General features: G+C 40.7%; 2 protein-coding genes across 2 annotated transcripts in view; both read left to right on the top strand.

Moving 5' to 3' along the window:
- The first annotated feature begins 8,784 nt into the window (after nt 1-8,784).
- LOC138023148 (G-protein-signaling modulator 2-like) lies at nt 8,785-9,402 on the top strand. Its single transcript, XM_068870172.1, has one exon. The coding sequence runs from the start codon at nt 8,785-8,787 to the stop codon at nt 9,400-9,402; it is 618 nt and encodes a 205-aa protein (XP_068726273.1).
- A 55-nt stretch (nt 9,403-9,457) lies between these two features.
- Nucleotides 9,458-12,002, top strand: part of LOC138023147 (tetratricopeptide repeat protein 28-like) — a 4,739-nt gene continuing 2,194 nt past the window's right edge. The window contains exons 1-2 of the mRNA XM_068870171.1: nt 9,458-9,632; nt 9,686-12,002. The exon at nt 9,686-12,002 is cut by the window's right edge and continues 8 nt beyond it. Coding sequence (XP_068726272.1) covers nt 9,458-9,632; nt 9,686-12,002 — 2,492 coding nt within the window. The remainder of the gene's footprint in view (nt 9,633-9,685) is intronic.

The following is a 12,002-nucleotide window of genomic DNA, read 5'->3' as shown; positions in this document are numbered from 1 at the left end:
GCCTCCAAACCGCACCCATAAAATAAGTCTCTTTTTCCTATAGCACGAAAACGAGGCTGTCAACCGGAAGTTGCCGTTTAGCGTTTTTTATTGGTATAATTCGAGCCATTTCGCCAAAACTAAGAATCTACCCTTAAGAACAATGATTTTACGGCTTTAATCGTGAAAGACCTTTCCACAAAATATATTTAACTTAGTGAATTATTAAGGTTTATTTAGAGCCAGAAACATTACAAGACATAAATGCTTAAGACTCACGACAAGAAAAGGCCTATATCATCACAACAAAGCTACCTCTTTGTTCAATTCTACACATGCTACATATACAATGTATTTGTAAAAATGCTAGTCTTCCAAATGTTCACTTTCCTAGTCTACAGTGTTCAAAGAATTTGTGCACAAAGACCTTTGCATTGGCCACAGACTAGGGAACACTACGTACCATTCTTGCGACAAATTTGTTGCACCTCGATTATATTGCTACAGTCAGACAAACAGTTGCATCTGATTAACTAGAGAAGAGATTCTGGGGCAGGCGGCAAGTCTGCTGCAACAGGAAATAGTTGATAATTAGGGAGTTTCCACCCCCAGTCTTCCATTGACATGCCTGCAACTTCTCCTACCACTGCTTTACCTGCAAGCAGACGCGTAGGCTGTGAAATCGGGCCACTGCTGCTGTTGGGGGCAGATTCTGTGGCTCGATATGAGATGTCTTGGCTGCAAGTTTTTCGAAGTAACGCTGATATCTGATAGAGTCAACCTACCCCTGGTTTACCTTCGAAACATGATACAAGTGGTTTTTCACCTGCAGTGACAACGCCAGAAACAGCAGAATGACAGATGAAGACCAACGTTAGCGTGCTCTTTGAAGTAAGGTACATTCTCAAGTTTCTTCAGGGCTGTTGCCTTTCCAACTCCATAGAGGCGCGATGTTGTGTCGCATCCAGTGACGGTGTGAAGAAAAAGGAAATTTCTGCAAACTTCCTTACCCAGCTGTTCTTTCACTTTCTTCATATGCCAGACACGGGCACATCTCGAGTTTGCCTTTGTTTCAGGTAAAAAAAAGAGGCCACATCCACCTTCTGATAACACAGAAGGACTGGCAAATCTGTGCCATCCCCAACTAGAACCATGGAATTCTTTATGGCAGACTCTACAGCGGTTTTGACTACAAGTAGGTTGGCGTCACCATTTGCGGCGTCACCTCTGGGCCATGGGACTCGATGGAGAAGAGAACCTCCGTCCAGCACATACTGTATGTTCCCTTCAGGTTGTGTCTTAGCCTCTGGTGTAAGCTTTGCCCATAGTGCATCTGCTAATGATGGCTTTGGTGGCTGCCTTAATATAAATGGGTAGTCGAAAAGAGCTGTGGGATATGTGCAGAGCTCGTCCTGAAATAATTTCTGAAATACAAGTTGAGGGTCAACTTGTACTTGTACTCAATCTTTACGGAGGACTTGGATGCTATAGTGACTGTCTGGGCACTTCGTTTGAATGAGTAATCTATGGTTAACGTTCCCTTCACTGACGTTAGCATCTTCTCCCCGACGCTCTTGGCTGTGTCAGCATTGACATTACTATCAGCGTTTACACCATTCATGATATTCCTTAGGGTTGTGAGTAGCCAGAGCACTGAGGATGGTCATTGCTTCCTTCATTTCTCTTGTTTAGACATATCTTTGTTCTGTTCTCCAGAATAAAATTAACTCCTGTCAGCTTTTGCATGATGTTTTTTGTTTCGGCACATGCATAAATGCAGGCATAGATAACAGCCAGATAAGACGTTGCTAGTCCGTTTGGTCCCTCCCTCTTGTCAAGCCTCCACTGGTTTTCACGCTTCTCAAAAGAACCTGTTCGACGACTACATAGGTCTATCGATAATCCGACCCAAAATCGATCACTTCTTCTTGCTACGTGAAGACTTGCTAGACATCCTGGTGGTCGGTACGGAGGTCTGTCATAGCTGAGGCTTGTTGAGTCATTAGAAAAACTTTCTTTTTGGTATGGTTGGGATGTCTTCAATCGCGTATTTTTCTTTTTACTATCCAAACTCAAAGTTTAAATATAAACAAAATTCCTTCACTGTATTGGAAGGGAATTACTTTAGACTTTTTAGTTTTCAAATTGAACTAAAGCGCAAGATTTGCAGGACACACACTTTCTCTGTTAGTTCATAACTGGGTGAAAACATTTCCTTCGGTTTTTGCGACTAATTTCCCCAATTCCTGGACATTTTGCTTTAAATTATGAGGGGAAAAAGATGAATTTACTAATGAGTTAGGACGTCTCTACTCACGTCAAATTACATTTTCCTGAATTACATAATCTTGGAACATGACATTACTGTTAGGTCTTTTAGTGTAAAATTGTCCTTTTTGCGTTCTAACATCGCTTGTGGAAGACCGTGTTCTTCGCTACATAATTCACTCAGATAGCCATCCATCGACGACATCTCTAAAGGTTTCATTTACTTATAAAGAATAATTATTTTATTTAATGGGTATATAAATGCACTTAACTAGGAAGATAACACAATAAATTTTCTCAATCTTTGCTAGCCTATGCTGCACGTGGCTTTAAACTCAAGCAAAACAACGGTAGCTCACAACAGATAGTAAATGCAACCTCGTTTGCATGCTGAGCAATATAGGGCTCTAAAAAAGTTGTTTTTTGTCAACTTCCCCCAATCGGATTTTCGGGGACTTTTGATACGTTATAGAGGACATGTCCCTGGACCAAAGACCGTTAAAAATCCTTCTTTTGCAATTAGTGGCAGGCTGACCGACGTTTGGCGATAAAATGCCTGGACTATTGTTATACTCAGTCCATTCCGTTATTTGATCTATAGCTAACTGAAGTGATCACGTAGTAGATGATCATCTTGAATGAATGAATGGTGACTTGTGGTGGTTGCCTTATTTGGAACTTTAAGATCTACGACGCGGTGGTCAACGAGAACGCCACAAAACAGGAACATCATTGGTTAAAAGAGGAAAAATAATCGTGCTGCACGTGCGGCACGCATTTTATCATATATTTTTGCGGTACTCTTCTCAAAAACAACGTGAAATCACCAAATTTGAGGTTTTCACGACAACGAGCTAGAGCGTATAAATGTAAACCTGTCATTCTATATTTTTACTCTGAAACCCCACGTATCAATTTACTTTTAGGATACTTCGCCCACATTGTACGACGTGACCGAGATGGAATAATCGTGAAAGACTTACGACAACGTAGAGTTATATTTTTAGGTGACGTTTTCGTTGAAGTTGAAGTCGTGAAAACAATAGGGAGCTTTAGCAACGACAAAGGCGACGGCAACGAGAACGTCACCAATTTTCATTTTCAGTGGGCGAAAACAATAGCTTTGCACGCCCTGTATGTGCGTTTTTCATTTTTGTCCATTTCTTTGCCATCGTCAGCAAAGCAACAACGTGAAATAACCAAGTTCGAGGCGTTATGGAGAACGTCAGCACTTGGAGATAAATTTTCATTTTTCTCCCCTAAATTAAACGCCGCTCATAACCGTTTCATTCCTGAGGGACTGCTACAGCTTTGTCACATTAAAAAGCTTGAAATAGTCTCGAGTTAATTGCAGTAACGCGAATATATGTTTTGAGATGACGTTCTCGTTGCCGTTCCCGTCGTCGTTGCTAAAGCTCCCTAGTAAGGGAAACCACAACACGTGACAATTATTTAAGATGGCGCCACCCGGGAAATTTAAAGTGAAAATGAATGATTCTAAAGTTCATTTTTTTTCGATCCAAACACTTTTTTGGAGAAAATTGTCGAGCAAATTTGATTGCAAAAATTATTTTGTTAGGTTTAAAATTATTCATTAGTCGGAGTGGAAGGTTCCTTTTAAGAACGTTTCCGTTTTCCACTCCAGATCTACTCATACTTGTGTTAAGAAAGTTAACACTTTTCCCACAAGATAATGTTTTACGGAGAGATTTGATAATGGAATAACCACGTCAAATTAAAATTTCAGAGTCACGAAGACATTGCTTGACCTCACATGAAACTTTTGCTCTTGAAAAGCAGCCCTTTGGGCAAACACTGGCAAGTCCCCCATTGCTCCTTATAGCTTTAAATTTATCTTATGAATATATGACTAAGGTGATACAAACCAGCTCAGATTACATACACTCTTTTTTTTAGTAAGAACGTCTAATTTTGGAGCTGAGGCTGACCGTTCTTATATATTTTTGCGATGTGAAGCTAATAACGTTTTTAAGAATGATGTTGTTAACTTTACGTGGTATAGATTTCGATAAATCAATGCGGACGTGACCAGCCTGGTTTATTGGTACCATTGAGTACTGCAACTAAAAGCTGAAAGAATACAAGGTCAAATACCTTGATGATACATTAGAGTTTGTTTCACCTGATGACTTTGATGGTGTTGAAGTTATTTTGGAACGATTATAAATAAGAACTGCTCAATATTACAAACTGAGATGTGTATCATGCAATAAGAAAACCATTATCTTAAACAAAATATGCCCTTAAGTATTTGGATTAAATTTACATTTATTTACCTTTATTTTATACTTTCATTTAAAATATATAAATAAAAAAAGTAAAAGAGTTCTCAATCGACTCTCAGCGTAAGGAATGTTTCTTAATACGTTCTTAAAATTATTGTTAGTCTCAGCCACTGTCCCGTTCCTGTAAAGAAGGTTCTTACAAAAAACGAGTGTATGTCTTGTTTTTTTTTTTTTTCTCTCTTTCAATGTATTTTAATATCCCTGAAATTAACCAAGAATACTGGACAAAAATGTTAAGACATTCATAACTTCCCGGTGCACATCTAAAAAGCTATTGCTGCATGAATTAAATCATGTTAAGGAACACGAGACGTTTTTGAGCGGTAGGAGGAGACGGAAAGTTAGTATTTCTCATGCTAGGACATTAGTCTCTTATAGATTTTTAAACCAAGCTTCTCTAATAGAGAAAAGATCCTAGGCAATACAAATGTCAAGAGAAATTAAAAGGGAAAACATCTCACTTCCGGTTGCCTTTTGTGGCTCAAAAAACGTCACGTGGTTAAGCTTCCTAATCAGACTAATAAGACTGATCTACATTGCGAAAATGTACAACATGAAAATATAACTTTGCACTATTGCTACCTCTTTCGCGATAACTCCGTCTCGTTTAAGTCGCACAACGTGGACGAAGTATCTTAAGAGTAATTTGGCACGAGTGGTTTAAGAGTACAAATGTGGGATGAACGTTTCACATATTTATGCTCCATTGTCGTCAAAACCCAGTCAAATCGTTGCTATGCAGACCACCGCAAAAATATGCAAAAATTTCTTACTACACGTGCAGCACGATTTTTTTCCCACCTTCAACCATTGATGTTAGGAAGTTTAAGCAAAGACGACTGCTACGGCATCGACAACGCCACAAAGCAAGAATATGATTGGTTAAAAAAGGAAAAATATTCGTGCTTTCCGTGCATTTCTATGCCGTACTTCACAAAACATCAACGTGAAACCACCAAATTTTAGAATTTGGCGACAACGTAAGCATACAACAGTGGATCATCAGTTATAGGACACTTCGCCCATATTGTGTAATATAAACAAGACGGAATAATGATGAAATACTTGAATAGCTCAAAGTTATATTTTGAAGAGACGTTTTCGTCGCCGTAGCCGGCGTGGTTTTTTAATCTCCCTAAGATCTACGACGCCGACGACGACGTAAATTTCACCTCTAAATATAACTTTGCAATATCAAAGTCTTTCGCGATTATTTCATGTCGTTGACGTCGTGCAATGTGGCCGAAGTATCCTAAAAATAAAACGGTAGGAGCCGTTTCAGAGTAAAAAATAATTAATAGAAAATGAGAGATTCACATTTTTAAGTTGTCATCAAAACTTCAGATTTGGTGATTTCACGTCATTGTTGTGAAGAATACCCCAAAAATATGCGCTAAAGCGCGGGTTATTGATGAAATCTTCTATAGATAGATCTTCTATGGAAGTGCCATCTAAAAACCAAAAGTTCCCAAGTGGTTAAGTGGAAACGTCGACATCCATTCGATCAAGGGTATAGATAATGACTAAGTTGTCATTGCAACACAAAGTTCTTGTATCTCTCCGGTAGTCTTGGCTGGCTCTAGGGTGTTTTACACCTTGGTGGAGCTGGCATGGAGGGACTGGCGTGGGTGACACTGTTGTCCCGTCGGCCACAATTTCCCTGGGGATAAAAACTGCTTTGTCCCTATTCTCCGCAATTGCTTGTGTTAATGGTGTCGCGGATATTGCTGTGGTTGGTTCACCCATATCTTGACTCGGTGTTGTGGCATGTGCTGTAGTGTTCTCTGCTCTTACTGGTGATGCTTCTAGAGTGGGGGTGGAATCATCTGCCTTAAACGTTTTTTACATGGGAGGTATTTGTTGAGTATTGAATCCAACTCGGTTCCTTATCCACAACAACATTGTTGCTGGTCTTGCTAATATCTTGGAATGGTGTTGGGTTAAATGGTGTGGAAAACATATTGTTCTTCTCTTGTCTCACCAGTACTTGATCACCCACTTGAATACCTTATCTGCATGTTCTTTGGTCTTTGGTTTTACATCTGCATCTCTGTCCTTATTTTCTGGATGTATAAATGACACATTCAGCATGCAGTTCCGGCATCTTCCCTCTCATCTTCCTGTTGAACAACAATTCGGCATGGCTTTTTCCAGTCGTGGTATGATCTGTGCTACTCAATGAAGTACTGTTTAAAAAACGAGCAGCTGTGTTTTGTCAGGTGGGTTTAAGAACACGAGGCATAGCTACGTGTTTTTAGACCCGATCAAGCAAAAGTTCAAAATGCGAGAGGAAAATACCATAAACGCTTGAAAGGCTGCACATTTTTCCTCAAAATTCAAATAACAAATCGAGAGTGCGGCTCATCTACGGAACAACGTCACCTGAGAGGTTAAACTTCTCAAGATGTCACTGAATAAACATATAACAAACTTAAAGCATGTTGTTGCTGATCATTGCCTTTTTCATGAGTGGTGGCTCCTGAAGGAGCCGCTTATTGCGTTCATTTGCGCTTCTTGTTCTCCAAGAGTTCTTCCAAGCGATTAATTTTCTATTCACTTTACTCGAACAACTGAACACCAACCCACAGGAAATCTCCATTCCTCCACAAAGCTGTTTGACGCCTGCTTCCTGTCACTTTGACGGATGTCTTTCTGCAACGTGCGATAAAATACCAAGAAATTCGTGAGAGCTCGCTAGCCAAATGGCCGACCGTCTCATTGTAATGCCCGGACTCCGCTCCACATTTCAAAGCTAAGTACTCGTGCGTATTCGAGAGCGTTTCGAGGTGATATAAAAACTGATATTGAAATAAAAATCGCGTCGAGAGAGCATCTTTAGTCTTTTATAATAAACTCACAAGATAAAGGTATGACAAGTGAAATTTCGCTATGTAAAGACTTAATTGATATGAAAGCTCATAACAACCACCGTAACAGTGTTTTGAAACAGTAAATGTTTGTCCTTGTTTGTTTACTTGTAGAACCAGAAACCCATAAGGGTTGAAACGTGTAACGGCCCCTTGTGTGCTGGGAAACAAGCTTCTGAATATTCAATTTGCTAAGTACCATATTTGGAACAACAAGAGCGAGGGGTTTCCAAATATGGTACTTAGCACTGAAACATTCAACCAATCAGTTCGCATTGAATATTCGGAAGCTGTGAACGCGCGTTACACGTTTCAACCCTTATGGGTTTCTGGTAGAACTTTATTGGAATTTCAAAATTTGTTGTCTCCTGTTTTACTTTTTTTAATTCGAGCATCCAAATTGGGGGTGCGGCATATACATGGAGTTTTAGGTATTCACAAAAAAATAATAATAATAATAAGCCAGGCCATAATACTATTCTTTATCTAAAGAATTCTAATTAGAAGTGTTTTATCGGGTTTAAAACTCATGCATATGACTTTTTTTCGGTGTCTTCATAGGCTGTTAGGCTCATTAATTAATAATGAGTTTTTGAAGTAAAAATCAGCTGTAGACTAGCAACCTTTGTGGCATGAGTATGAATGCTGTAACAAGAATCCCCTTTTAGGAAGGCGTTCCTCTCCACTAACTGAAACAATAATCTGTAGTAAAGTGGGCAACTGGGGGGAATATTCTTACAGGAGTGGGTTCCTCTCCATGCAATAACTGAAACAATAATCTTTAGTAAAGTGGAATACTGTTTGTGTAGATGATGAATTGTGGGAAAGTCATAACCAAAAGTTAGTGCTAGGCTGTAAAATTGCTTTCTAGAGCAGCAACTTTGAGAATCCAGCGGACATTTAAAGCACTCTGTATCTCATAACATGTGATTGACAACCAGCTTTAAACAGTGGTATCACGCGAGCAATTTGAGTTGATTTGGATCTGGAAAATATGATGACAAAAAGACAAAAGACAACAGTATTACTTTGGCTGAGTTAAGTCTGGTATGGGACAAATTTATGCCATATAAATACATCTATTTTGTGCGGTCAATTCTGGCTTTAAAAATTCAGTTTAAAAATTTAGTTTAAATCAGACGAAGGCCTCAATAAAAGAAGTAAAGAGTTTGACGTCAATAGCAGAAAATTGTCTTTTTTAGACTCATAATGACATGCGGTCTCTTTAGTGTTGGTTTGGCTACGTACCTGCAGCATTTGTGGTCAATGCATTAAACTTCTCATACTTTCTTTCGTATTTTTCAAGGTGCGCCCTCTCTTTCAAAGACGACATTCCTTGTTCTCAAGAGTTCTTGTAATCAAGAATGGCAGACAAAAAGATGAACGTTTTCGAGCAGCATATACAAGAGCTTAGCATTGCCAGAAAAGAGGGAAACAGAAAAAGCGAAGGTATTGCATATTTCAATCTCGGCGGATATTATTATGGCTTGGCTTATTTTGAACAGGCCAAGAGGGATTACACAGAAGCATTAAGGATTTTTAAAGAAATAGGTTTCAATGTTGGAGAAGGAAAAGCCTGTGGTAATCTCGCCAACGCTTATCACAGTCTGGGCAATTTTAAAAAGGCCAGAAAGTACCTCAAGCAACAACTAAATATTGCAAAAGAAGTAGGGGATCGGGACCAGGAGGCAAGAGCATATGGTAATCTCGGCTGTGCTTATCGCAGTCTGGGCAATTTTAAGCGGGCCATAGAGTATCACGAACAACATCTTAGCATTGCAAAAGAATTAGGGGATAGGACCGGGGAGGGAAACGGCTATGGTAATCTCGGCAACGCTTATTTTAATCTGGGCAATTTTAAGCGGGCCATAGAGTATGACGAAAGATATCTTAGCATTGCAAAAGAACTAGGGAATAGGGCCGGGGAGGGCATTGCCTATAGTAATCTCGGCAACGCTTATGACAGTCTGAGCAATTTTTAAGGAAGCCATAAAGTATCACGAACAGCATCTTAGCATTGTAAAAGAAGTAGGGGATATGGCCGGAGAAAGAAAAGCCTATAGTAATCTCGGCAACGCTTATCACAAGCTGGGAAATTTTAAGGAAGCCATAAAGTATCATGAACAACATCTTAGCATTGCAACAGAAGTAGAGGATAGGGCCGGGGAGGGAAAAGGCTATGGTAATCTCGGCATCGCTTATCACAGTCTGGGCAATTTTAAGCGGGCCATTAGTATCAGGAGAAACATCTTAGCATTGCAAAAGAAGTAGGGGATAGGGCCACAGGGGGAAAAGCCTATGGTAATCTCGGCATCGCTGATCAAAGTCTGGGCAATTTTAAGGAAGCCGAAAATTATCACGAACAACATCTTAGCATTGCAAAAGAGGTAGGGGATAGGCATGGGGAGGGCAAAGCCAATTGTAATCTCGTCAACGCTTATTTCAGTCTGGGGAATTTTAAGGAAGCCATAAAGTATCACAAAAGATATCTTAGCATTGCAAAAGATGTAGGGGATAGGGCCGGGGAGGGAAAAGCCTGTGGTAATCTAGGCAACGCTTATGACAGTCTGAGCAATTTTAAGGAAGCCATAATGTTTCACGAACAAAATCTTAGCATTGCAAAAGAAGTAGGGGATAGGGTCGGGGAGGGAAACACCTATGGTAATCTTGGCAACGCTTATCACAGTCTGGGCAATTTTAAGGAAGCCATAAAGTATTACGAACAACATCTTAGCATTGCAAAAGAAGTAGGGGATAGGGCCACAGAGGGAAAAGCATATGGTAATCTCGGCAACGCTTATCAAAGTCTGGGCAATTTTAAGGAAGCCGAAAATTATCACGAACAACATCTTAGCATTGCAAAAGAGGTAGGGGATAGGGACGGAGAGGGCAAAGCCTATGGTAGTCTCGGCAACGCTTATCACAGTCTGGGCAATTTTAAGGAAGCCATAAAGTATCACGGACAAGGTCTTAGCATTGCAAAAGAAGTAGGGGATATGGCCGGGGAGGGAAAAGCCTATAGCAATCTCGGTGCCGATTATTTTGCTAGAGGTGAAGTTGAAAATGCTCTTTTCTGTAGCGAACAAGAATGTAATATTTCCAAGGAAACGGAGGGTGCAGTAGGCCAGGGAATCGCTTGTTATAATCTCGGTTTTCTTCATGAACTTTCAGGCTCTTTGTGCAAAGCTCTTAATTTTCATCGTCTAGGCATAAAACATTTCGATGAAACAAGGCGTCTTCTTCAGTCAGAAGATGCATGGAAAATAAGCTTTCGTGATTCAAAACAAGTGGCGTACACAGCTTTGTGGACAGCACTTTTAAAGAATAGAGAGGTTGATGAGGCTTTGTTTGCTGCTGAACAAGGACGAGCACAGGCCTTGACAGACATTTTGAAGGTGCAATTTGGCGTTGGTGAAGAACCCTCCTCGGCCATTGCGAGGACGGAAACTATCTCCGCTGTTATGAAATATTTGCCTCTACCAACAGTTTTCATAGCACTTGCGGGGAACACTATCAGTTTTTGGCTTCTGAGAAGAGGAAGCGGAATAAACTATAGGGAAAAGGAAATCGAAAATGGAAGTGCTGACTCACTGATAAAGTCTACTTTGAAACAGATTGGCGCGGGGGCTGTTGTCCGATGCGAGAATCGCTCGGTACACAGACATCGCAGCGACTTCTCTTGCAGTGGAGAAGCTGTTGAGGAATCCTTTCAGTCTTTCAGCATGCCCGACAACCCCTTGCAGTCCTTTAATGATTTCTTAATCAGTCCCATTGCGGACTTGCTTCACGGTGATGACTTGATCTTTGTTCCTGATGGACCATTTTGCCTGGCTCCTTATTCTGCATTGAGTGACTCTTTCAGGATCCGTACTTTTCCCTCGCTAACCGCCTTAAAAGTGATCTCTAGTGCACTTGACGACTTCAACAGTAAGAGTGAAGCGCTACTTGTGGGCGATCCGTGCTTGACGGAAACCACTTGGGGGAACGGTGGACCCATGTTTAAACAGTTGCCGTGTGCGAGAAAAGAGGTGGAGATGATTGGAGAACTTCTACACACCGCGCCTCTCACTGGCGAGAATGGAACGAAAGCTGAGGTGCTGAAAAAAATGAAGTCAGTTGCTTTAATCCACATTGCTGCTCATGGAGATGACGGATTTGGAGAAATTGTTTTGGCCCCAAATCCCGGCCGCATATCACAGATCCCCGAAGAGGAAGATTACATGTTAACGATGAGCGATGTTCATACAGTTCGTCTTCAGGCAAAGCTGGTTGTGCTGAGTTGCTGTCATAGTGGTCAGGGAGAGGTAAAATCTGAGGGTGTGGTGGGAATAGCCAGAGCTTTCCTGTGTGCTGGTGCCCGGTCTGTTCTGGTGTCACTCTGGGCAATTGATGACGAGGCAACCTTGCTGTTCATGAAAAGTTTTTACCAACACTTGGCAGATAGAAAAAGTGCAAGTTTAGCTCTTCATCATGCTATGAAATCTCTTCGAGAGACAAAGGAGTATTCCGCCATTAAATACTGGGCTCCATTTGTTCTAATTGGCGATGATGTCACGTTTGAATTTGGGCCTCAAGAACCCGA

The sequence above is a fragment of the Montipora capricornis genome, chromosome 11, assembly GCF_036669925.1.
Source record: "Montipora capricornis isolate CH-2021 chromosome 11, ASM3666992v2, whole genome shotgun sequence".
Taxonomy (NCBI): domain Eukaryota; kingdom Metazoa; phylum Cnidaria; class Anthozoa; order Scleractinia; family Acroporidae; genus Montipora; species Montipora capricornis.
Note: the sequence above shows the minus strand (reverse complement) of the source record. Positions and strands in the feature narration are given on the sequence as shown.